This window comes from Poromitra crassiceps, assembly GCF_964638095.1.
Source record: "Poromitra crassiceps genome assembly, chromosome: 19".
Taxonomy (NCBI): domain Eukaryota; kingdom Metazoa; phylum Chordata; class Actinopteri; order Beryciformes; family Melamphaidae; genus Poromitra; species Poromitra crassiceps.
Window position 1 is genome coordinate 10,660,602 of NC_139646.1, and position 27,500 is coordinate 10,688,101.

Here is a 27,500-nt window from a genome sequence, read left to right on the forward strand (position 1 = left end):
TGGTCTCGCGAGATCACATTCTGCTTCGCTCTATGTATCAGTCTGGCCTCAAGCCCGCCTCCCAGCGATTTCGGTGGGCGGGAGTACTCCCGTTGACAGACAACTCCTTCAGCCAATGTGTCAGTGTCGTCAAATCCAAATCCCAAATCCACTCGGAAGAACCGGCGAAGACGTCTTTTCTGCCGAGAAACTCTACTGGTGGATACTTCTCGTTTCATTGCTGTTATTGACTGTATTTCTGCAAGAAATGCACTTATGGCGGTGTTTTCTCGAGTACGGTAACGTTATTACAGCTTGTTGTTCGGGAAAAACAAACTGTTTTGCCAGCGGTGTCCCCGATTGGCCGGTTCCGTTGTCAACTACGAGGCAAGGTCCCTCATTGGCCCATGCACTTTGTCATTTCTGGAAATGGCTGGGGGCAGCTGGAGGCCGGACTGATCGGCAGAAGGAAACCGAGTGATCACGTGATCAGGAGGGTTTTAGCAGGCTACAGCTCCGTGCCATGTGCCATGTGCTGTCAAAGGGTCACATTCAGCCATCACACAGGCCATCCTACAGCTCCGTGCCATGTGCCATGTGCTGTCAAAGGGTCACATTCAGCCCCGTCACACAGGCCATCCTACAGCTCCGTGCCATGTGCCATGTGCTGTCAAAGGGTCACATTCAGCCCCGTCACACAGGCCATCCTCGTGCTGCAAACTGATCAAACCATGTCAGGTTTCATTGGAGCTATTTAATCACATCTCCGCTGACTCATCCAAACTTTATTTGGGCCGCCTGATCCATTTTCAAAAATTTACCTGCCTCCTTTCCCCCCATCTCTGACTTTTTGTCTCCGTTTACCAGAGCCCGGCTTGGGAAATAGATTTTGTCTGGATGTCCCCGCCCGGGTCTGCTTCGGATTTGAATGTGAAAAATGCTGAACACACAGCTCATCGCCAAGGCCACACACAATACACTCTACTGACAATATACACTGGCCTCGTATGCACCGCACGCTAGTTTGAATGCATTTAGACATTTTTGATCCAATATGCTTCACGTCATCCTCATAGCCGGATCCATAATTAACTAATAACTCTTAGTTCATATTTGACACATTAACGGTCGTCAAATGTTTCTATGAGCCAAACATAACTCATTATCACTATTGAACTTTGAACACCTGAGCCACATCGTGTGCAGGAACAGGTCAATGGTAACTCGGTGATTTCCCCACTGCATCGGTAAGGAAAGACACCCTGCACTCTAAGCGGGGTTTAAGTGAAGAGAGCACTCAGAGTCAAAGCAGTGAACGATGCCAAAGTAAACAATGACTTGGATCAGCCAGAACTGGAGCCCATTCATCAATTCTGCGGCCTATTGATTATGGCTCAGAGTAACAAACAAGCGCATGTCATGTTACATACTATACAGTACAGTACATGTCAATGTTACATACTATACAGTACAGTACATGTCATGTTACATACTATACAGCAGTGGTTCTCAAATGGGGGTCCGGGGACCCCCAGGGGTCCGTGGACCCCCAGGGGTCCGTGGCACTTTGCAAGGGGGTCCGTGAAAAGTTTTCAGGAAAATAAAAAGAACAACTTTTTTGTTGTTGCAAAAGCTCCATAGTTCAATGAAAATATTTTATGCTTTAAATCTAAAATGGTTCATGGATTATATTCTAATCTATCAACAAACCTATCAATTAAAATGTCAAGCACGTTACCGTGGAAACAATTTAGCTTAGCCCAAAATCACAAATCAGAATGAGGGGGTCCCCGGTATATTTTCTATCTTGTAAGGGGTCCTTGGCTGAAAAACATTTGAGAACCTCTGCTATACAGTACAGTACATGTCATGTTACATACTATACAGTACAGTACATGTCATGTTACATACTATACAGTACAGTACATGTCATGTTACTGTACATACTATACAGTATGTCATGTTACATACTATACAGTACAGTACATGTCATGTTACATACTCTACAGTACAGTACATGTCATGTTACATACTATACAGTACAAGTTTGCCTGTTGTAAGCAAACTTTTCGAGAAAATTATGTATGACCAGATTCAAAGATATTTCAGAGAAAACAGCATTGACTCAGAACACCAGCATGCATACAAGGTTGGCTATTCCACAAGTACAGCACTCACAGCACTTACAGATGAATGGCTGAAACAAGTAGATAGAAAGTCAATCGTGGGTGCTGTGCTTCTGGATTTTAGCGCAGCATTTGACATAATTGATCATGAGCTACTCCTCAGGAAGCTATCAGCTTACAACTTCACTGAGTTTTCGAGTAAGTTAATGAATAGTTATTTGGATAATAGAAAACAATGTGTATTGTTCAATGGAACACTTTCGGAAATGAAGACCCTCCAATGTGGTGTACCACAAGGGAGTTGCTTGGGGCCTTTACTCTATTCTATTTTTGTTAATGATCTACCTTATGTATTAAACAAGGCAAGCATGGAAATTTATGCTGACGACACGACAATGTATGTATCTTCGGAGAGTGTGGAGTCGGTTAGTAGATCTTTGCAGGATGAGTTAATGCTGGTTTCCAAATGGGTTGGTGAAAACAAATTGAAGTTAAATGTTTCAAAAACAAAGAGTATCACGCTAGCCTCTAGGAATAACTTGAGAAATGAAAATAAATTATGTCTTGTGTTGAATGGAGATGCTATTGAGCAAGTCAGAGAGGCCAAATTGTTGGGTGTAGTAATTGATGAGCGGTTGAGTTGGTCAACTCATATTAATAATGTTGTGTCTAAAATGAGTAGTGGTATCTCAATGATTAGAAGGAGTGCACACCTGTTGAATAACCAAACGGTTAAAATAGTATTACAATCTTTAGTCCTATCACGCCTCGACTATTGCCCAACAGTTTGGTCAAGTGCATCAAAACAAGATCTGATGAAACTTCAGTACACCCAGAACAGGGCGGCGCGCCTTGCTCTCCGCTGCTCTGTTAGGAGCAGCGTGGAGTGGATGCATGCTGCACTGTCCTGGTTGAGAGTAGAACAGAGGCTGACATGCAGTATTGTAATTTTTTTATTCAACATTGTTAAAACTGGTAAACCACATTGTATAAGGAAAGAGCTAAAAACCATAGACACCAGACACAACTACTCAACCAGACACGCCTCAAGCACTAAATTAGTTTTACCTCTACCTAGAACCAATGCACTAAAAAGAACTGTGATGTATAGGGCTGTTAAATATTGGAATTGTTTGCCTGGCAATATTACTATGATTAGTAACAAATATAATTTCAAGAAGAAGTTAAAAAAAGCAACTTTGAATAAGGACATTAATTTCAGTTTTTTCGTTAATTAGTTAGTTATTTTTGTTTGTGTTGTATTTTGTAGTTTGAGCATATTTTTGTTGTAAACTGAAGTTGTTTATCCAAGCTGTTGTTTGATAGATCAATTGTAACTGTTCCAATGTCTTTATGTTGTCTTTTTATATTATGTGTTGGACCCCAGGAAGAGTAGTCCTACACCTTGGTGTGGACTAATGGGGATTCTTAATAAACAAAGTACATGTCAATGTTGATTCTCACATTTGAGTAGATGTAGCATTCAATGTAGTATTTCTACCTTTTTTTAAAGCACCATTGTTTCTATGATGCTCCGAGTGTTTTGAGTCCTACTTCATTTGACATCCCCGTCTCTGTGCAGCTTGTCTTTGATTTGCTTATAGAGTACCGCAGGGATGACATCTTTTTGTAGGCTTAACCAGAAATTGCCGCCATGTTGGTTCGTCGGGGGAAAAAGTCTATGGGGTTTTAGAATGGGGATTTCACTTAAACGCATCAAATACCGTAAGGTCTGTGGTTAACAAAAGTTTACGGGAGCGCAAATTTGGGTTCAGCGGGATAATGTTTCACGAACGTTATTCACTGTTATGCCTTTTGGAGCGTTTTCTAAAAATCACGTAAAGAAAAAAAAACAACAGCATTTACATTCCAAAAGTCGTTAAAGTTATTCGCGAACCCAAGCGCTACTTCCGGACTCATTCCTTGCGGTGCTCCGTTGAATTTAGGTGATCTCGTCTTAGAATTCTGTCATTGTCATCTCCGTTAGCCAGACCGAATCTGTAAATCAAATGCAAGTGCAAAGCCCTCTTCTCTCCTGGTTGGCAGACATCTTTATGGGCGGCCACATTGTGCCGCTACTGTACTTGTAGGTCGTAAAAGGAGGAATGTTTCACGGCGCGCGTCAGGCTGTAGCGTAATTAGAAAGGGGACGCTCTGCCCTGGCGTCGTTGTTGACTTCTGAAATGTCTTTGCTGATTTATGCTCTGGTCTGAAAAGTCACCGGTGCTTTTGTGTTGTGTTCATTGTCCTTCCAGCTCGTCATTGAGGCAACCGTCATCGACGGCCAAAGTGTGCCTGGTGTGTGGAGACGAGGCGTCAGGGTGTCACTACGGCGTCGTCACGTGCGGGAGCTGCAAAGTCTTCTTCAAAAGAGCCGTGGAAGGTAACTCACGTTCCAGCAAGATGACACTTTATAGGCCCCGCTGTCTGACGATGAGCCACAAGCACTCTTAGCCAACACGGGGGGGAACCGAGAAAAGGCAGCTCATATATTATTTTATGGTACACAGAAAAGTGATTACAGTTATTAAGCAGCTATGATATATCTAGCCTGTAATACAACATTGACTTTGTCTCAGCATGGCTTTGTTTTCACCATTGTTTCAATCAGTTGTCCAAAACATCATCACCTTTGAAGATCATTATAGCCTTCAGGATCATCAACGGCCATTTTGCTTGTGTGTTTTCTCAATTCATTGAAAAAATAATGGGGGATACCTTCTGCTAAGTAAGTGTAAATCTGTTGTGCTTACAATTGTCCAGATTGGAAAATGTTAAGTAAATGACAGAACCGAGTTCAATGAATTCACTTTTTTTTTATTTTTTTTATGTTTTTTACGATTTCCCCCCCATTTTCTCCCCAATTGTACTTGGCCAATTTCCCCCCTGCTGCCCGGGTCGCTGTTCTACCCTCTGCCGATCTGGGGAGAGCCAAGACTAGCACCATGCCTCCTCCGACACACGAGCAGTAGCCAGCCGCTTCTTTCCACCCGAAAGCGGTAGCTTCACCGGTAGGACGTAACACGTGGGAGGATCACGCTATTCCCACCAGTTCCCTTCCGCACCGAACAGGCGCCCCGACCAACCAGAGGAGGCGCTAGTGCAGCGACCAGGACAAATACCCTCAATCCGGCTTCCCTCCCGCAGACACCAGCCAATCATGCCTGTGTGGATGCCCGACCAAGCCGGAGGTAACACGAGGATGCGAACCTTTGCCCCTCGCGTTGGTAGGCAGGGAATCTACCATTTACACTACCTGGACGGACGCCCATTCAATTAACTTACTAAATAGAGGGATACAGTGAGGCAGTGTGCATTTAGGCAGAATACTTTTGCTGATTTTACTTGCACAGATTTGAAGAAAGTGATCCTTTCTTCAAATGGATGCAATATGGATTGTGTTCTGGTTTGGTGCAGGACCAGCCTCACCTGGCAGCAGGCACAGCGCCGTGGGTGGTTTTTTTAACAGTGACACTTGGTTTTATTTGCACTGCACTGTTTAATGCTACAAACTGTGGTTTGTGAATTTACATTGTGCTCCCAGCTGCCTTTCTCCACATTTATTTAGCTCAAAAATAATAAAAAATCGCCAACGTCTGAACCGGGCATTTTATGTGTAGACTGTTAGCCAGGGTGCATGCGTAAGTTGACTGGCACCTCAATAAGATTAAGAACGAAAACGAAAAAAACAAACATCCGGTAGGTAACTCTCCCACAACAAGCCCTCTATGTTATATTTAGCTTGGGGAAAATCAGCAGCAGTCACAATGTGCTTTTCATTTGGTGCCTGGTGCCTGAGGCATTGGCCTAACTCACTTAGAGGAGCGTTTGAATGCAAAACACACTGGTACAGTGCATACCCCGTGCAGGCACAAACAAGCAGGCCCGTCTGCCAGCCAGCCAGCCACCCAGCCCTGTAGGTGTTTTCCTGGCCGTTGGAGGAATTGCAGTCACTTCCTATCAAATCATGGCTTTATTTGATGATATTTACACACCGTTGTTACAGAGAGCTGAAACCAGGTTACGTGTCCACTGTTATCAAATCACACTTGTCATTGTTCTCGCTTTAAGCGTGGGCAGTAGAGAGCTGGTGGCAGATGCTAAAGATCTCATAGATCTGACAAATCCTGCTGCTTGTTGCAGAGGGCCAGTCATTTCCACGCCAGGCTCTGAAGAGCGCTATTGTCCTGCCTGCGCCCACTTTTATGGCAATGCGATGAAACTGCTGAGAAAGCATGTAAAAAAACCCTGTTTGACTTTATCTCACACGGTATACCATACTCAATGACAAAAGTGCTAGAAAATGGGCTGTACTGTAAGACTGCGTATCTGATGCCGGTGTCGCTAACACCTTGTAGCTAACACAAGGCACGGCTCCCTGTTTATCGCCGTGTGCGTTTCTCTTTGAAACGTTCTGCCTTTGATTTGAACCCAGTTTCCTCTTCACTCTGCTACTGGGCAAACTGTGAAAGCGTAATAAGGCCGGCCCATATAGTGGTCTGATGTCATCAAGGTTGCGTGCGATGTGTGCGTGCGTGCGTGCGCGCGCGCGCCCTTCTGATGTGCACAGCGAGCTGCTACCTTACTTGACCCCTCCACAGCTGCTGCCGCCATGGCGAGAGCGAGGCGAGGTAGAGGGGAGGCGAACGGATGAAAATAGTGAGGGAACGAAGGATTTTGCAAAGTGAAGAGAGAGATAGAGGACAGTGAAACGGATACAGGGAGGGAGGGGGAGGAAGGACGAAGAAAAAGGCAGACGCAGACAGAGGAGGAGCGGAGAGAGAGAGGGAGAGAGAGAGAGAGAGAGAGAGAGAGGGAGTAAGAAAGAGGGAGAGAGAGAGAGCTAAAGCGATGTGTCAGCAATGAGCTCCGGAGAGGTGTAAGTTAGGACGTGAGGAGACGTTTTACTCCTCCCCTCCCCTCCCCTCCCCTCCAGCTTCTCTCCACCTCCTTCTCCTCCTCTCTCCTCTCAAAGTGAAAAAAAGTTGGACTCGGCATGTGAGAGATATGAGAGGAGACTGCAGAGAGCGGCCATCAGTACAGGGGGAATAATCCAGCCCGCGCTTCATTTGCGTTGGCACCGCCCGCCTCGGGGGACACAACTTTTTAGTCGGCTGGAGCTCATTAGGCGACTAACTGGCCCACAGCCCTTTACTACAGAGCTGCTTAGTATTCTGGAGTCATCAACCAATCAAATGAAATCCGCTGCCCCCCCCCCACCACCACCATCTTCAAGTCAGACAAGTCATTGTTAGCTGGCTTTATTTTACATTGCTGCAGCACTGCCAGCGAGAGACTCTTGGAGGATGACATTTTAGGTTTGCACTTGGCAAGTCCGGGTGGAATATTTATCGGCCACATGGGCCTTTTTACCGCTCCGATCGGCACGCTCTGCTCGTCCTCGGCGGGGCGAATATTCATGCCTGTGTATTTGTGTCAGAGCGAGCGGGAGGCACAGCCAACTGTACACTGTAACACCTCACCTCACACCTCCCAGGAAGGCCTCATTACATTCATGTCATTATGGTACATCCAGCTGCTCCCCTATTCACCAGCACTCTTTCTGTTTACCCTATTTACAGTGTGGCAGATTTAAAATTAACGTAAGAAAATATAATCACTCACAAAGTAAACGCGTATGGAACAATCATCATGAAGCTCACATTTTGTTTCGCTTTTGTATCGCTGTTGTTCACTTAACTGTCACATCATCGCTGTAAATACACAGACAATTGTTCGGTGTGCTTTTTATGAAACACGCAAACACTTCTTTTCCGACACAAAACAAGAGCGCACACAACTGTACGTTCACCATCTGCGATGAAAGGTGGAAATACTACACGAATGCGTTTGCATGTGCTTCTTCCCCCCGCATCCACTCGACTATGGACGGGTTTGTTGATACAAGACAGCTGCACTCAATAAACGACTCCATGTGGAGCGCTGGAAGATTCGACGAGTTCCATGCCAGCTTATTATTCACATGTCATCAGTGGCTTGGCATGTCGGCTCTTCGTAATAATACTCGCTGCTTCTTTTAGCTCACTACTTGTTTTTCCTGGTCTCGTTTTGAACGGCAAGGTTTACAGAGGCATTATCCAACCTTGTTATGGCCTCAGTAGTGCGCTCTGTCATGTGACTGGATCATGGTTTCCATGGCGCTGGTGTCAATCTAAAAAACCTTAAGCGCTCGGTTCCGCCTCTCCGCGCTGCAACACAGAGGAGTCATCTGAGGACAAGTCCCGGTACTGTGTTGCGCTTTGACTGGCAGCTCTGGCCAGCCAATCACGTCTCTCCCCGACTGCCGGAATGAAGCCAGTGGCGGCCGGGTGAATGCTTCAGGTTGTGTGTGAGAGGCTCGTGTAACAACAGCTGGAACCAAGCCATTTAGCAGTCTTGTCCTGATCCCAGATCCCAACACATGTCTCACATCACAGAGGTTCTTTGATCAGAAACTGCACACAACACACACACACACACACGCACGCACGCACGCACACACGCACACACACACACACACACGCACACACGCACGCACACACACACACACACACACACACAGAGTCACAGGCACAGGCATGCCATGCACACTTGCCTGCATTCACGGGCGCACGCATCGCCAGTAGCGGTATAGTCATTCTGATATACTGTACAGTATAAGATAGGAATTAAGTCTGCAGAGCTTAAGTATGTACTGTACGTGACCCACATTGCTAATAGGCCCATATGTTGGAGAAAGCAGGCGGGGATAGGGCATCTCGTCTCTAATGAAACCTAAATACTTGTGCTGTTTTGTGTGTGCAGCAGCATTACCTCCTTATCCCGTTAAAAATAGACACAGGGGCGTACAGTATATACACAGAGGATTTTGTCTACCCTTGAAGCCCATTATCTCAATAACAGATGTATGTATGGTGCAGGAATGATAATGAAATCTCGCACAGATACGCATATACGCACACCACCACGCATGCAATTTCCTGCATGCCCTTAATTGAACTGGCCCGGGATGACCTGTGGGCCCTGTGGCACTCCGCTGGCTCCAATCTGACCGCCATCTCTTCCGGCTCCTCGGTGATACCTTTGTTCTTTGACATCAATGCAAAGTGGATCCACAGCACTCAGCGGGCTACACCTTTTGTGTTCAACCAAATAAGTGCAAATCTGATGGGCTTTATCAGTGTCTTCACTGATGATTGGTCTGTTGTTGATATGGGCAGAGTGTTGTGGGATCTACCCACTCAGGCGATAGGGCCGTGCCCTGACAGATCCTTGTCGATTATTTTTAGATTCCAATATTTGCTCTTTCAAACTAAGTCTTTTGTGGGGCGCGCTACTTCAGCCAGGCATGCCGCGCTGTGTGTTATGCCAAATATGCATTTGCATCAATTACCACTGGTCCCATACAAGTCATTACAGATAAATGATTGCATAATACAGTACATACCGGTTGAATTATTATGGAATTACTCCACAGCGTTTTTTTTTTGGCTGGGGAGTACAATCTTTGAGGCAGGCATTCAAGTAATGTTTCGATGGACAGAAAATGATATTTGCACAACAGGGTTGGTGAGAATGACAGGAGGGTTTCATATTTCCGTTGTAACCATGTAGTCAGAAACCAGGTAGTCTCAACGCCAGACCCATGAAAGTTCTTAGGCTGATACACTACGTTACTGCATGCTGCAGATCTCTCTCTGGGTCTGGGACACTTGGCCCTCAGAGGGCTGGTTATGGGAGGGAACCGTTCACTTGGCCAGTCATATGCCAGTGATGGCTTCAGTCCTCTCCAATCAGTAACGACTTTGCGATCAGACAACACGGGAGGCGCAGCCCATTTTTCGAACCGCTCTCTCATCGGTGCTACGACCTGTCACTCATTCAATTTCAACCCGCCTTCAAAACCAGCAGTGGCTGTGAAGTGGCACAGACTCACTTATGTAGTATGCGGAGCGCAGCGATTCAACGTAATATTTGAGTCTGAGGAGAGACTAGAAACCAGGTGACCACAGGTCACCCTCTTTGATTGGTTTGATTTGGACAGAGTCAGATGGATTTTGGCCCTCTGCCAAAAAAAAATCTTTTAGGCCACACTGTAGAAGCAAAGCAAAAAAAAACAAATTAACCAGTGGACCCTATTTCATATGAGTCCAATTGGATTTCAGCTCAGGATAATTAGTTAGCCATACCTTGTGTCAAAGAGAAGAGAGATAAACGACTTACTAGGCGTGATTAGAAACAAATATGTTTAATTAGTATGCATGTTTCATAAGCAGTATGTCAAATTGGTTATTTTGGGGGGCTATTGTAATTAGGGGGAAAAGTAATATTGCACCATAGGCGAGAATAATGTTTCCCTTGTAAACTGCTCTTTATATACACGCATTCCTTTACTGTCTGCCTCGGTATGTTAGACATTTATTTAGATATCAAATTATGGCCTATATATTATATATATATATATATATATTATATATATTATATAAATAACTACATTCCTTACAGTATGTACAAAGGCAGCCGACGGGGAAAATCTTGGCATGAAGGAAATGCACAAGACAACAGCATATACAATAGTGCATCATAACAGAAGTGGAGACATTAGTAAATGAAATAACAGCTCCTATAGTATTTACAACCAATGTTGACTTCTGTAGTCTCTTTTTTTTAAATGGTGCTCCAGACAGTGAAAGTAAATTGCAGAGGGCCTTATCCAACACAGCTGTTTGTGCCTCGTCCAAAAGAGCTGGAGGAAGGCAACCATTTGCATAGTGCTGGCACGTTGTTTTTCCTGCATTAAAAGACCGGATGCAACATTTGCGTGTAGATGTACGAGGTCAGGGGCTTTTCAAAGTGGGAGGCGGGGCCTCCCCAGGGGGGCGGGGCCTCCCCAGGGGGGCTTCAAACAGTTTCAGGGGAGGCTCAGTGAATGGAAGCGGGAAAAAAACAACAACATTACATAAATGATCAAAATGAGATCACATACAGTAGAATAGTCTAAATTGTGTGATTTGCTTAAATAACTCAGTTCATTGATACAGTCGTTTTGGGGAATTTGACCATTTCCCACCACTTTTCCAGAGTCAGATACATTCCTTCAGACAGACCTTTTCTATGTATTTGGTGCAGTCTGAAGTATGTCAGCAATATCAGGCTATCTTGGCACAATTGTTGACTGGCCATGGAATCAAGTAACATAATCATGAAGGGGGGGGGGGGGGGTTGTCTGAGGGGAGGCCCACATTCTCAGACTTTGAAAACCCCTGTACTACAGTAGGTCAATGGTAACAATGGAGACGTCCAATTTTGGTTGTTTGCTGCTTCTTGGCTATGCAATTTTAGGCTGCATATATATACCGACCGTAGCCAATCACAGAATGGACCGAGCGCATTGCATTGTAGGATGTGATGATTGGCTAATTAAATGACGTTAATCCACGAGACTCACACACATTTAGCACGTCCTTTATTAGTTATATGCTATTTTGTGTCTACAACGTGTGTGCCAGCAACTGAGAAATGTCCAGTCACTGCCAAATGCCATTCAGTGTGCTGTGCTGGGAGTTGGTGTAGTATTTATTGATGTGGGTCAGCTACTGAGAAGCTGTTTTCACAATGGGTGACGTGAGTGGCTGTTGCTAGTGGCTATTTGAAAATGTCAGGTTCAGGGCTGTATTTTAGCACAGGCCTGAAGTCTGTCTTTTGTTTAGAAAGGGGACACAGCGTGTGCTTCTGGCAGCAGCGCTGTAGGGCAGAGATGACTGTACTCTAGTTAAAGTGGGGTCCCCATAGGACAGCATGTCTCCCCCATAACTGATGTATGCCGGAGTTGACAGACGACCGAGTCCAGGCAGCGGGTTGTTGCCAGATTGTGAGCCGTAACTGATGTATGCCGGAGTTGACAGACGACCGAGTCGAGGCAGCGGGTTGTTGCCAGATTGTGAGATCATCAGCTAAAAGTAGATGTGAGTGGACTTCCATGAAAGACCTCCGGGGGTTGACATGTTTTGGAGCACGCTGACAGAGCATGTATTGTAGCAGTGGAGTTTTGAGAATGATGCCAAGTTCCAGATCCAAGGATGCATTGTATTGCAATTATCTCATCGTAAAACAATGTAACACGTTTGATCTTTTTTAGCATTTCCACAGAGTATTATTTGAAACTATCCCGAGGGCGCATTGGCAATATCGGAGACTGTTTTTAGAGTAAAAGGGAAAACGGGAGTAATAGCCTTTTGGATGAGCTGCACATGGAAATAGGAGTCATGATGACTTCATAAATAAGCTGTTTTAGCCTGAGAAATGTTTTTCACTTTTATGTGAAGTTTAGCGAGGTAAGAATAAAAAAAATAAAGTATCATCTATCAGCACACATACCCACACAAAACGTGCGCATAAATTCATTCATTCTCTCTCTCTCTCTCTCTCTTCCTCTCTCTCTCTCTCTCCCTCTCTCTCTCTCTCTCTCACTCACTCACACACACACACACACACACACACACACACACACACACACACACACACACACACACACACACGGACTGTCGGACCACACTGTGTATTTCAGTCTAACAATTATTAACAAGATTCATGGGAATGAGCGAAACAGTTTGTGGACAGAAAGGCTCCAGAGTTTTCAGTAGCGCCATTTGGTTGGGCCTATCCGAGCGAGAGCGCGCCGTGTGTGTGCATGTGTGTGCACGCGTGAGTGTGTGTGTGTGCGTGTGTGTGCACGCGTGAGTGTGTGTGTGAGTGTGTGCACGCGAGGGGGGTGGGGACAGGGACGGCTGCGTTGTGTTTCCTGTGTCGCAGTTTACTGTTTTTTAGAGCAAGAAAAACGGGCTTATGTAACGGTCATGTGATTTAGCCAGAAATAGTGGTGGGGCTACAGCTGCTGCCTCTCCTCCTGCAGCTCGGTTCCTTGGCTTTTGGCAGCAGCCAGACAGACACACTGCGCACTCGGAAAACAACTTCTGCTCAGTCCTACATACCATGCTGGAGATGCACACAAGACAATGCACACACATGCATGCAGACGTAAATGTACATGCGGACTATGACTTTGTCAGAAAAATGTGCAGAAAAATACGGACTGACACACACTGACACACACACACTGACACACGCACGCACGCACGCATGCGCACGCATGCGCACGCACGCACACACACACACACACACACACACACACACACACACACACACACACACACACACACACACACACACACACACACACACAAACGCATTCATATACACAGACTCAGATGTAAACACTCATTTTAAATCAATCCTGATGGGACTAACTCATATATTGAGGCTCCTGGATATAGGGCCACTACAACATGATATACAGTACTGTATCCAGCTGGCGTTGTCATTCCTCTGTTTGCTGAGTGTGTATACAGTGTGTGTGCGTGTGTGTGTGTGTGTGTGTGTGTGTGTGTGTGTGTGTGTGTGTGTGTGTGTGTGTGTGTGTGTGTGTGTGTGTGTGTGTGTGTGTGTGTGTGTGTGTGTGCATGTGTGTGTGTTTGTACAAGTAGATATGAGATTTGCAGTGTTTTTGAAATTGCCAACTGGAGCAGCTTTGTGTGTATATGTATGTGTGTGTGTGTGTGTGTGTGTGTGTGTGTGTGTGTGTGTGTGTGTGTGTGTCCACGAGCCTGTCTGTGTGTGGGCGTGTGTGTATATATCGTGTGTGTATATTTATGTGTGTGTGTGTGTGTCTGTGAGTGAATGAGTGTGTGTGTGTGTGTGTGTGTGTGTGTGTGTGTGTGTGTGTGTGTGTGTGTGTGTGTGTGTGTGTGTGTGTGTGTGTGTGTGTGTGTGTGTCCACGAGCCTGTCTGTGTGTGGGCGTGTGGTGCTCTGAGGCTGGCGGACGTGTGGAAAAAGGAAAAAAGAAAAGGAAAGGGGAAGGGGAAGGGATGGAGATGCAGGCGTAGAGGAGGAGAGGAGGAGGAGGAGGAGGAGGAGGAGGAGGAGGAGGTGGAGGAGGAGGAGGAGGAGGAGGTGGAGGAGGAGGTGGAGGAGGAGGAGGTGGAGGAGGAGGTGGAGGAGGAGGAGGAGGAGGAGGTGGAGGAGGAGGAGAAGGAGGAGGAGGTGGAGGAGGAGGAGGAGGAGGAGGAGGAGGAGGAGGTGGAGGAGGAGGAGAAGGAGGAGGAGGTGGAGGAGGAGGAGGAGGAGGAGGAGAGGAGGAGGAGGAGGAGGAGGAGAGGAGCTGTGCAGTGGAGAGCTAGTGGAACGGAAGGAAGCTCTCTGAAATGGGAGATCATTGGGTTTAGCTGAGGGCTAGGCAGGAGGCAGGAGGGATTCTCGCCATGTTAGCATCACTGTCAGGAGAAGCCGAGCAGCAGCCAGTGTCCTGGTTCCCCTGCGCCATATACTATATAAAACACCATTAGTCAGGCGTTGTAGAATGCGAGAGTGGAATAATCATAATTTCAATCGTTTTTGCAGGGATAATCATGAAATGCAGATCTTTGATACAGTATTGCCAGGAATTCAATGAATCTCCATGTTGACCTACATACAACGAACACTCACTCACAGATTCTACTAACATATGAGCGAAGGATTTGTTACATTTCATATATCAGTGATTCTCAACCTTCCTTTCATATCACATTAAATCAGCCACAGACCCCCATTTGATGAGGTTTGGTCTCAGACCCAAATAAAACTTACTGTCAGATATGATTTTGTCCAGAATTCCAAGTCTATCTGTACTGTAGGTAGAGAAGTAACAGTGAAACTATGATCAAAAGCAGTCATTTTTTTCTATATTCTCTAATTGTGTTAACTTCTTGTAAATGAAATAATGCTGATGTTTAAAATTGATCAATTTTGCTGGGGACCCCTGAAAAGGACCACTGCGCATATCAAATGTATACTTGTTGCAGTATGCGTACAAACTGATCATCCATGCTGTAGAAGTGAGTCCTCTTTATCTCCCTTCTCTCTCTCTGCTCGCACATCACTTTGAAAACATCAGTGCGGTGCCACGTCAAGCTGTGTGCGCTTCACCGTTAAACATGACGCTGTATCATCATGCCTTCCTTCTAGGTCAGCACAACTACCTGTGCGCGGGGAGAAACGACTGCATCATCGATAAGATCCGGAGGAAAAACTGTCCGGCGTGTCGCGTACGGAAGTGTCTCCAAGCTGGGATGAACCTGGGAGGTGAGACTGGCTTCGTCACGTGTTCCCTGTTCCCCAGTTGTGATATTTGAGTCAGCTTGTGTGAACCCCTCTCAGCTAATAAGAAATGATAGATATGGGAAAACGAGGTCTTGCTGTTAGTCATACTGTATGTAGCAGGCCTGGGGATACTGAGTCATTGTGTGTGTGTGTGTGTGTGTGTGTGTGTGTGTGTGTGTGTGTGTGTGTGTGCGTGTGTGTGTGTGTGTGTGTGTGTGTGTGTGTGTGTGTGTGTGTGTGTGTGTGTGTGTGTGTGTGTGCGTGTGCGTGTGTGCGTGTGTGTGTGTGTGTGTTTGTGTGAGTGTGCGTGCATGTACAGTAGTATGTGTGTGCACAATATGCATAATGCATCCACAGTATGTATACTATATACTGAATGGACTATATAGGATGCCAGTACAGGTTTACTTTTTGCACACCAAGTCAGTATTTTTCATCTGAGATTGTCGCACGTTTTAAAATAAATAAGACCTCATATGTTGTGTCACTCACGTTTACACACTTATGACTCCGAAACTTTCGTCCGTGATTAAATTTTTCGGAACAGGTTCGATTTTCTGTGTTTTTCACATCAGTCAATAGCCTTTTGCGAGCTGTTTGACCAGCCTGTGTTTTCAGATGACGGATTTAAAAAACCGCTTACGGGGAAAAAAAAAAGACTGTGTGTGTAAAGACTTTTAGTGTAGTTGTGACAACACACACTCTAATGGCGGCCAAAGGAAAAAGACAAACACAACTGTCACTGTCACAGAGAATGGCCTGAACTGTCACAGAGAATGGCCTGAACTGTCACAGAGAATGGCCTGAACTGTCTGCTTCATGCTTTCATTTAGTGCGTTTTGGGAGGCGTCAGGCTCAACCTACAGTACAGTATAGTGAAATCTCTTGTGGTAAACTGGAGTGATATGTATGCAAAGAGGAGTGGAATTAATGAGGGCGGTTGTAGACTATAAATAAAAACACAGATGGTGAAATCAACAAAATTGTAAATAGTACAAACAAATGTACATTTGAATGTGTGGATCAACTATCCTATCAATTACCAACCTAGAAAAAAAATCTTTTCTTTTTTGCTGGAGACCTACAAATCGGATTTAAACTATCTAATTTTCCTACCTGTTATTATCAACAAAGCACTGCCCAATATTAACCTTGGGTATGAGAATCTGTCCCAGACTTACACTTCAACACAGAGATCAGTTAATACCACCTGAAAGTCTATGTCATTATAGAAAATCAGAGCTATGTTAGTAGTATGTAATGCACTGATGTCTACTGTAATGCAAACCTTTAGTTACCACAACAATAAGAAGCAGCTGTTGAAAGTTGTCACGCTCTTTTGCTGATTACAGACCGTAAGTTGTCGATGGACTCACATAAATCCATATTTTAATTATCATCCAGCCCAGTCAGTTTTATTTATGGAGATATGTATTGGCATTACAATGTAAAAGCATATTTTCTTGGGTTATAGTGATTGAAAGTTGACATTATGTATGCTTGTATTGCATTTACCAAATGGGACATTTCAGGACCTTGGACATATTTTTGTGGGGCAAAATGTGTGAACTGGTTTCTGAAACTTGTTTTGTTTGAAAATAACACATCAACTGCTTGAGTGTACAGTACTTTGTGAACTCGGTGACAGTCAGTTTACTATTGGAACTAGATGTTTGCAGGAAACATGGTTGTACTTTCTCATGTTTCGCTGTGTCATCCTTTTTAATGAGGTGATGTTGATCATGACAATGGAGAGCGGAGGTCATGGTGGAGTCTGTGCTGCCAGGGAGAAGAGGTGGCAGTCTGGGTTTATTAAATGGGAAAATAATGTAATACATTTTTGTAGTTGTGTACCGTTAAGTAAATGTCTACGGAAAATCCTCCATCTGTTCACAGAAAATAAATACATAAAATTAATGATGCAACATGACAAAAGTCCCAAGCGTGAGAGGACCATTATTGTCAGTGAACCGGTGCAGGATGAAATTTGTTATTGTTGGAGCGGTTCCATAGCCTGATATAAGACGGAATTGTCAACTTGTTATATTCCATTTCCTTCTTCATTCAAATATTGGGCATTGATTGGGAAATCAATTTCCGGAAAAGCTCGTAGAGTTCTCAAGTTTCCACAGGACACTGAGAATGTGTGAATAATAACCATTTACTGTTGGTTTGACTTGCTTGCTTTGTCAGTGTATCTTCCTTGTCCCTAAAAAACTTCCATGTCTCCATTCTGCATCAGAACATATGGGAATTACAAACAATACACAGGAAATCTCAAACATATTATGCTTGCACTGTGTTGCTGCTGAACTATATAGTGTACGTAATTTGAAATGGACAGCTTCCAAGTCCTGATTCATATCCGACCATGCTTCCCCCTTTAAAGTTACAACTTCCCAGCAGCTTCCTTTACACACACAGATAACAGAGTTCTTTTGCAATTTGATGACGCACTAAACTGTACATAGAACATTTGAGCGACACCTCTCTGTGTGTCACATTACAGTGAGAAGTTTGACATTGTCACCTCTGACTGGAAAACATCAAGAGATAATTACATATCTAATAATAATAATAATTGATTGGATTTGTGCAGTTCTTTTCAAGGCACCCAAAGCGCTTTACATATCTGTGTGTGTGTGTGTGTGTGTGTGTGTGTGTGTGTGTGTGTGTGTGTGTGTGTGTGTGTGTGTGTGTGTGCGTGCGTGCGCGTGCGTGCGTGCGTGCGTGCGTGCGTATGGGGGGGGGGGGGACTCAACTTATAGGGACCGCAATGGAAATAAGCCTCTAGGTTTCATTGTGTTATCCTGATTTTTCCTTTTATATGCAGGCCATGCCTTGGCAGAGCTGCTGTACTTTTAGAATTAAAATATCTTAAAATAAATAAAAATCAATCAATCAATCCACCACTGATGTGTAGCACCCACCTGGGTGATGCACAGCAGCCAGTATGCGCCAGAACGCTCAGCACACATCAGCTATCACGGTGGAGAGCTGAGGACTGAAAGTGCCAATTAGAAATTGAGGGATGACATAAACATTCACACACCCAGACTATACTATATAGGTCCAAATTAGCTATATATAGTATAGCAATTCCTATATATCTGTCCCATTTTCATCATCATCTCAGTCAGATAGTTTCTATATCAGTAATTCGTATTGACGTCAGCAATTTGCTAATAAGAACTGTTGTGTTCCCCCCACAGCACGGAAGTCCAAGAAGTTAGGTAAGCTGAAGGGAGTTAGCGAGGACCTGCAGGGCTCGAAGGACGGCCACACCCCCGGCGGGGTGGGGGGCGGCTACCTCTCGTCAGAGAAGGAGCTGAGCTCCAGCGCCCAAAACGCCCTGGTGCCCCACGGGCCCGGGGTGGTCACGCCCTTTCTGCCGCCCTCCATCTGCAGCGTGTTGGAGCTGATCGAGCCCGAAGAGGTTTACTCCGGCTACGACAACACCCAGCCGGACACCACCGACCACCTGCTGTCCAGCCTCAACCGCCTGGCCGGAAAGCAGATGGTACGCATGGTGAAGTGGGCCAAAGTACTTCCAGGTTAGTGACCACCGGAGTGGTGGGCCCAGGCCTAAATGCTGTGTAGGAGTGTGTTTAAGACACAGGCATTTAGTCATCATTGATCCAGGTTAGAGAGTCTGAGCTGTGTGTGGATGCTGATGCTGATGCTGATGTCAATTGACAAGAGGTCAATATCAATGCAGGACAAAGTGGGTAAAGTTACAGTAACAGTGATGGGTTTTTAACCAGTGGTTCTCAACGTGGGGTCCGGGGACCACCAGCGGTCCACGAGGCGGTTCCAGGGGGGTCCCCAGCAAATTGATGAATTGTTAAACATCACCATTATTTCATTTACAAAGATAAATGTGGCTCCGTGGCCCTATAATGCGGACTAAATATGGGCCTTGGTATGAAAAAGGTTGAGAATCACTGGTTTAAACAATGGACCATTTTCTCGGGGGCCATTTTGATGGTTTCCAACTTCCAATCATGGAAGCACATTCCATTTTAAATAATAGGCCGGTAAAATAAACGTTTATCTTGTGATGTTTCGGTCTCTGACCTCTTTCAAACAGAGACCGAAACATCACAAAATTAACCTTTATTGCAAGTTTGGACAGTTTGGACTCCCTTTTTACAATTTATGAACGCTTTGTCCTTGTCCCACGCACCTGTCCCGGAAAAGAGAGTTCTCCTGCTAAAATAATATGCCTGGAAATTATTCTGTGGAAAAGTGGAATCCCATTTTAAGATTAAATAGAATCAAGATTAAGATTTTCAAATATAACTCATTTACATCACTGTCAGATGTTATGTTAAAAATATCTAATGTCTATCACTCCCCCCCCCCCCCCCCCCCCTTTTTACCTATAAGCCACAGCGCAGCGCAGAAAGAAAATTGTTTGAAAAGAGATAAACAAGTTCCCTAAAATGTCAGCGGGAGACATATTGAAAGATGCCTTACAGGTAGCTCTTTGAAGCCGTTTAATTTGCTGTATTGCAAATATTTGATACCTCCACGGTGTCTGCTTGCCATATCCGGATGTATAAATAGAAGGGGAGCCAGACAGAAGGGTCAAAATGAGTGCCTTCGACTTTCAGACATGCCACCGGCACCGCCTGCCTTCAGTGTACATTAGGACGTAGCGCTGCTTAACGCACAGCGCCAGATGGAAGGTGATCACAGCACCTGCATTGTACTCACAGGAGAGCTCTACTACACAGTATGGCTCTTCTTATGGCCTAACACCTCATCAGAGCTACATGACTGTAGTACTGTACATACAGTACCACACTGATATCTCATGGTGTAGTACTGTACATACCACACTGATATCTCATGGTGTAGTACTGTACATACCACACTGATATCTCATGGTGTAGTACTGTACATACCACACTGATATCTCATGGTGTAGTACTGTACATACCACACTGATATCTCATGGTGTAGTACTGTACACACCACACTGATATCTCATTCAAACCTTTACATTACTGTAGTACTGTACACACCACACTGATATCTCATTCAAACCTTTACATTACTGTAGTACTGTACATACCACACTGATATCTCATTCAAACCTTTACATTACTGTAGTACTGTACATACAGTACCACACTGATATCTCACTCAAACCTTTACATTACTGTAGTACTGTACATACAGTACCACACTGATATCTCACTCAAACCTTTACATTGTGAGGTCTCCAGACCATAGTTCAAGCAGAAGGCCACTCACGCGTAATCCGATCTCAACGTGGTCAAAAAATCCTAGTATGACGTCTGCTATGACGTCAAACATGACGTCAGTTAATCCTCATATATATAGCAAGGGTCCTACGTCACCTCTCTCTCTCTGGCCGACCATAGCAGCAGCAGCCCACGGCAGTCCATCTCCCTTGAAGCCGGCCCCGAAGCGTTGTTTTGCACCAGATCCGCAGACCGAATCAGCACCCACAAGCCTTCTCTACCCGTGGATATTCCCATTCCTGGCATGTCGAGTTCAGTCATCGGTCCCCTGTCCCGGACCGGCCACGGAGCGTACTTGCCTTCCGAGGTGCCTGACGAAGACGTTGGCGAAGCGACCGGACCACAGGCTGCCAACATAGCCCCCCGCGCGCCACTGCGACGGCCCCGGTAGGAGAGCAGAAGACGAAGCGCCGCGCCGCGGACGCCCAAGAACGCGTGCGAGCGTGCCGGAGGGAGAGGCCGATCGGCGCGGACGTGCGAGAGGCCGCGGGCGAAGACCAGTAGAGGCAGCCGCCCCCAGAGCCGGGAGCCGCTGGGGAAATGGAGGCCGCGGGGCCGCCGCGAGACGCCACGTACTTCCTGGTCGCACTGACCCCCAGGCCGCCGGGCAGATTCACGGTGATTGACGGGAACCGGCTTGGAGAAGCGCTGAAGCCGGAGCGCCGTGGCATCTCGGGCACTCTGGGCAGACCGAAAGGTCCATGGGGCGAACGGTTCATTCTGGCGGCAACAGCTGAAATGTAGTGCAATTTGCTTCCCTTCCAAATCCAGCGACGTAAAATAATCCATTCACGAAAAGAATAAGCACTCCCAGGAATTCATGGACGATAAAAGTTTAACGTTACATGCAGTCAAGCAGAAAGTCGCACTCGGCAGTAAAACTCGCATCCATGTTCCATCCTGTTCTTTCTGTCACGAAGACTATAATCCACCAGATCACATGACGTTTTTCATCAAGTCTTTAATCCACCGTCACACTTCAGGACATCCTCTTAATCCAAAACAGAGTGTGAAAAGTAGCTGTCTCCCTCCTTGTTGTGGTGTTTGCGAAACGGAGGTTCACGGTAACCAGAGACCTTTTATCGTAAAGATGCGACAGCACACAGCCAATCCGCCATTTTGGAGACTAAGCTTCTGCCCCAGCAAGGAGCCGTATTTCAGGCCAAAATGGCCGCAGCGCCGTTTTCAAAAAGGCACTATATACTCTTGCCTTCTCATTCTCAATCAACCCCATGTGACTGATGGTGACTGATAAATTAAATTAGGAAGCTCCTGTGATGATGACAATGATAATTTCTTAACTTTAGCCGATCTGAGGGGGTTTATCTGAACAACAATCTTAAAAAAAACAACAACTCCACTATCACCCCCCTTCCTGGAGCCCGACGACACCTTCATAATACCAGACTCGCTCTGTTAGTCGTCTTGGACATGGACGAGGGGACGTTAGGTTTCATAGTGACACTGCGAAATACGAATCCGGTACATAAACGGACTCGATCCGGATCCCCTCCCTCTGATGGACCTGTGCAGGCGCTCCGTGCGGGCGGCTCTAGGAAGGGACCGCCCGAGCGGAATCCACGGACTGCCCCTGCCCGCCTCTCTCAAGAGCTACCTGCTCTACCAAGGACGGGGTTGACGACCACAGCACACCGAGCATACCCCGGAGGACCAGTCACCCGTGGACGCGAAAGGACCCATGAGGAAAGTATCAGTACTTCAGCATTTAAACGGGCAATCTACCAGTCCAGTAAAATCAATTCAATTTATTAAAAAAAAAAAAAAAAAAAAAAAAAAAAAAAAAAAACTTTATTAGTCCCGCAAAGGCCAATTTAAGGCATGAATACTGCAAACAAGCTGTACTCTGTACACATCCAAAAACAATACAAAAAAAAACAAGACAATAAATACAATAAATGACACTGATAAAGCAAGATCCCTGATTACAGTGTATCCAACACCACAAAGGAATATAGGTGTCACATCAATACAAATTAATTTCAGTCAATACAATCCAAGTGCATATTAGACTTGTTCAAGGGTTCAAATCAAAAGGTCAAGGTACAGACCTAGTCTAGATAAACTGACCACTTCTCGTACTGTGGCTGTTCACCAGTCGAATGGCCTCTGGAACCAAACCAAACTTCCTTCTGCTTGTTTCGCAGGCAGGCTGTCTAAAGCGCTTTCCTGATGGCATTAAGTCAAAACAGACATGAAGGACATGCGTGGAGTCATTGATTACCTCGTGCGCTTGGCCTGCGATCTGACTATTCTACCCAGCGGGCATCTCAGCCTGCCTATCTCCGACGCCTAAGCGGAAATCGCTTCTGGCAAATGGCCAGCGGGAGTCACAATAATAATAATAATTATAATAATAATAATTACAACAATAATAATAATAACCACGCAAGGGGCCATTCTAACACCCCTGGCCCACGGAGCTTGTCTGAGCATCAGCTAGAATGAGTGTTACTGCATAACTTCGGACCGAAGCCAGACGGCCCAGGGAATGCTGACGTCTTTCCGTGTTAAGCTACCCGGTCTTAATACACCACCTCCTGTTCTTAACGAATTTCAAAGTAAAATGCCTCTGGCATTTCTTCAGAAGCAGAATCAGAATGACTTAATGATCCCCGAGGGGAAATCGGGACAGGTTACAGTAGCTCGCTCACAGTACACACATAGCTTAAAATAAAATAAACAGTAGTAAATGCAACGCAAATGCAAAATACAAAACACGTCAGGTAAGTATACATTCCGTGTCAATTATCATTATTGCACCCGGGACTATATTAAGTCGGCTTGCCCTATACGCCACACGTGGCTCAGCCAGGCACAGTTAACCTATCGGCTGGCTCAGTCCCAGGGAGACTGAGCGTCTCCGAGGTGCTCTTTAAGGAAGGCATTAAATAGACTAATGGCCACAGGCAGGAATGATTTCCTGTGCCTCTCCGTACTGCATCTAGGTGGAATCAGTCTCTCACTGAACGTACTCCTGCGTTCGACTAGCACGCCGTGGAGTGGGCGCGAGTCATTGTTCACGATGGAGCGTAGCCTGGACAACGTTCTCTTCTCTGACACCGCAGCCAGAGAGCCCCGCTGCCCCAGCACACAATAGCATACAGGAAGGCACTAGCCCCCTTCTGCCCTTTCTCGTTCATGGCTCACTACGTCAAGCTCAGGCCTCGGACCGGCCCCTCGGCTCCCCTGCTCCTCATCGCACCCTGTCACCACACGACAAGATCCCGGTTCACCCTGCACCTCAAGCAGACGCTCCAGCAATGCAACCCCCGACGAAGGACTACTCCAGCCACTCCTTCAGGATCGGAGCGACCACCTCGGCCGCCGAGCAAGGAGTGCCCTCCGCCTCCCTCCAGCAAACGGGCCGCTGGCCCTCATCGGCACATCGTCATCGCCCGGAACAATTCCCCCTTCTGCCCCTTCTCGTCCATGGCTCACTACGTCAGGCTCAGGCCTCGGACCGGCCCCTCGGCCCCCCTGTTCCTCATCGCACCTTGTCACCACATGACAAGATCCTGGTTCACCCTGCACCTCAGGCAAACGCTCCAGCAACGCAACCTCCCGACAAAGAAATACTCCAGCCACTCCTTCAGGATCAGAGCGGCCACCTCGGCCGCCGAGCAAGGAGTGTCCTCCGCCTCCCTCCAGCAAATGGGCCGCTGGTCGTCATCGGCATTCTCCAGCTACATCCGCCCGGAGCAGGCGGCCATACTGGCGGCCCAAAGAACCCTCCTCCCTTAAATCGGTGAGCATGGCAACAAACAATGTCCCGGACTTCCGTGCCGATGAAGAAAATGTCTCGTTGGTGGTGGCTCCCCGAAAGCACGGCGCCAGCAAGGCGCAGTAAACTCCCCGGCTCATTTTTGGGGGGGGAAGAGAAAGAGAGAGCAAAAAAGTCAGGGTAGTCGCGCCAAGGCAGCCAAGTAGGCCAAGCCGGGAAGCGCCAAGCTAAACTCTAATGTACCAAGATCGAAGGCCCGACCGAGTTAGGAGCGCCGGCCGCAAATAGCCGTTAGCCGCTAAAAGGTCGAAGGCCGGAAAAGTACAATCGCGAAGCGCCAAGGCGGCCAGGTAGGCTAAGCTGGGAAGCGCTATCGCGAGGTGCCCGACCGAGTTGGGAGCGCCAGCCGCAAATAGCTGTAAGTCGCTAAAAAGGTCGAAGGCAGGAAAAGTACAATCGTGAAGCGCCAAGGCGGCCAGGTAGGCTAAGCTGGGAAGCGCTATCACGTGCCCGACCGAGTTGGGAGCGCCAGCCGCAAATAGCTGTAAGTCGCTAAAAAGGTCGAAGGCAGGAAAAGTACAATCGTGAAGCGCCAAGGCGGCCAGGTAGGCTAAGCTGGGAAGCGCTATCACGAGGTGCCCGACCGAGTTGGGAGCGCCAGCCGCAAATAGCTGTAAGTCGCTAAAAAGGTCGAAGGCAGGAAAAGCAAGATCGAAGGCCCGACCGAGTTGGGAGCGCCAGCCGCAAATACGGTAGCTGTAAGCCGCTAAAAAGGTCGAAGGCCGGAATAGTGCAATCAACTACTGGCGCCCGCAGATCTCAATTAACCTCCGGTAATCAGATCTTCCTTTTGGGGGATCTCCTAGCCCATGCAGGCGCCCTCCTCTGCCTCAAGAGCAGCGCCACTGGCCAATGGAGTCAAGCGCCAAAGCATTTGCCATGCACGCCGATTGCTAAATAAAGTTTGTCTAATCCTACCAACTGGCCTCTCCTGATTGAAGTGAGGTCTCCAGACCATAGTTCAAGCAGAAGGCCACTCACGCGTAATCCGATCTCAACGTGGTCAAAAAATCCTAGTATGACGTCTGCTATGACGTCAAACATGACGTCAGTTAATCCTCATATATATAGCAAGGGTCCTACGTCACCTCTCTCTCTCTGGCCGACCATAGCAGCAGCAGCCCACGGCAGTCCATCTCCCTTGAAGCCGGCCCCGAAGCGTTGTTTTGCCCCACCCACCTCCCCAGTCCACCACCAACGAGTCTTGACTCCTGATCCCCCACGGGGGGGGGATCTCCTAGCCCATGCAGGCGCCCTCCTCTGCCTCAAGAGCAGCGCCACTGGCCAATGGAGTCAAGCGCCAAAGCATTTGCCATGCACGCCGATTGCTAAATAAAGTTTGTCTAATCCTACCAACTGGCCTCTCCTGATTGAAACTGTAGTACTGTACATACAGTACCACACTGATATCTCACTCAAACCTTTACATTACTGTAGTACTGTACATACCACACTGATATCTCACTCAAACCTTTACATTACTGTAGTACTGTACATACCACACTGATTATCTCATTCAAACCTTTACATTACTGTAGTACTGTACATACCACACTGATATCTCACTCAAACCTTTACATTACTGTAGTACTGTACATACCACACTGATATCTCACTCAAACCTTTACATTACTGTAGTACTGTACATACCACACTGATTATCTCATTCAAACCTTTACATTACTGTAGTACTGTACATACCACACTGATATCTCATTCAAACCTTTACATTACTGTAGTACTGTACATACCACACTGATATCTCACTCAAACCTCCATCGATGTGAAGAAGCTGCTCTTAAAAGTTGCCATGTTCTTTTGCTGATTATTAGACCATACTCCCAAATCTCAAAGCTCTCAATGGACTCGCACACTTCATATTTTAATAATCACACACCCAGCCCAGTGATATTGATTTGATCCACAGAGAGAACAGTGCATAGAGCTACTGTAAGCCAGTGGGTCCATTCGAACAGTCTTCCTACAGTAGCAGAACATGTTGGGCAGCCAACAACATACCTATTCCACAAATATTTAAAACATTGATTTGTGACATGCAGTGACTGACAGATTGACACCGAATGGACTGAAATAGCCCCTGAAGCCTTGATCCGTCACTTGCGTGTCCTCAGTTGGCCTGCGTTTTGCATGGGGGGGCGGGGCTTCTTTGCCAGAGAGTTTGACTGAGGGTTTGGCTACTTTCCTATTCGACTCTATTTATGGAGTGCCAGAGACAACACGCCAATAACTGAAAGCCTCGGGGGATTTGCGCGAAACAAGAACGGGTGAATACTCGGGGGTTGTTATCATGTCTAAACAAATATTAGCACAAAAGGAGCCGTCGTGCCACACAACCGCGTACGTACCCACACGCACGGACCAGTGTGCACACACATACGTAACCAAATAAAAACCCCATTTCTGAGTATTGTCAATCACACACAAAAAATGCAATGCTTTCTCCTCATCTGCTTCTCCTGTGTGCTGTGTGTGTGTGTGTGCGTGCGTGTGTGCGTGCGTGCGTGTGTGCTGTGTGGGTGTGTGTGTGTGTGTGCGTGCATGCGTCCGTGCGTGTGTGTCTGTGTGTGTGTGTGTGTGTGTGTGTGTGTTAGGTTTCCGAGGCCTGCCCATCGAGGACCAAATCACCCTGATCCAGTACTCGTGGATGTGTCTGTCCTCCTTCTGCCTCAGTTGGCGCTCCTACAAACACACCAACGGACAGCTGCTCTACTTTGCCCCCGACCTCATCTTTAACGAGTAGGTCTACACACTCCACCACCTACTACAGAATACTGCCTTCACTGCGGCCGCTCGCTGCATTCTGCTCTGGAGTTTGAAGCGTCGATCCGGCTATTTGATACGATTTTTTATCTTCAAATTGAACAAATGGGGCGAGGTCGCACCCCACGCCACTTTAGTTGTGTCGTCATTTATCTGCTTTAGCGCTAAGATGCAAAGATTTCAGCGGAGGTTTCCCACTGTGTACAGAGGGGAGTAGGCAATCTGTCTTGTCAGCACCTAAGCACCATTTAAAATACACTTCCTGTCCGGTGTGCCGTGGGACCCCCCCAATATACAGACACGTCTATTACGGATGTAAGAAAGAATGGGTTTTTGAGAGT

General features: G+C 46.5%; 1 protein-coding gene across 1 annotated transcript in view; it reads left to right on the forward strand.

Moving 5' to 3' along the window:
- Nucleotides 1–27,500, forward strand: part of nr3c2 (nuclear receptor subfamily 3, group C, member 2) — a gene marked incomplete at its 5' end in the record, with an annotated part of 97,302 nt that overhangs the window by 54,564 nt on the left and 15,238 nt on the right. The window contains 4 exons of the mRNA XM_083655387.1: nt 4,361–4,488; nt 15,169–15,285; nt 18,516–18,857; nt 26,991–27,135. Coding sequence (XP_083511513.1) covers nt 4,361–4,488; nt 15,169–15,285; nt 18,516–18,857; nt 26,991–27,135 — 732 coding nt within the window. The remainder of the gene's footprint in view (nt 1–4,360; nt 4,489–15,168; nt 15,286–18,515; nt 18,858–26,990; nt 27,136–27,500) is intronic.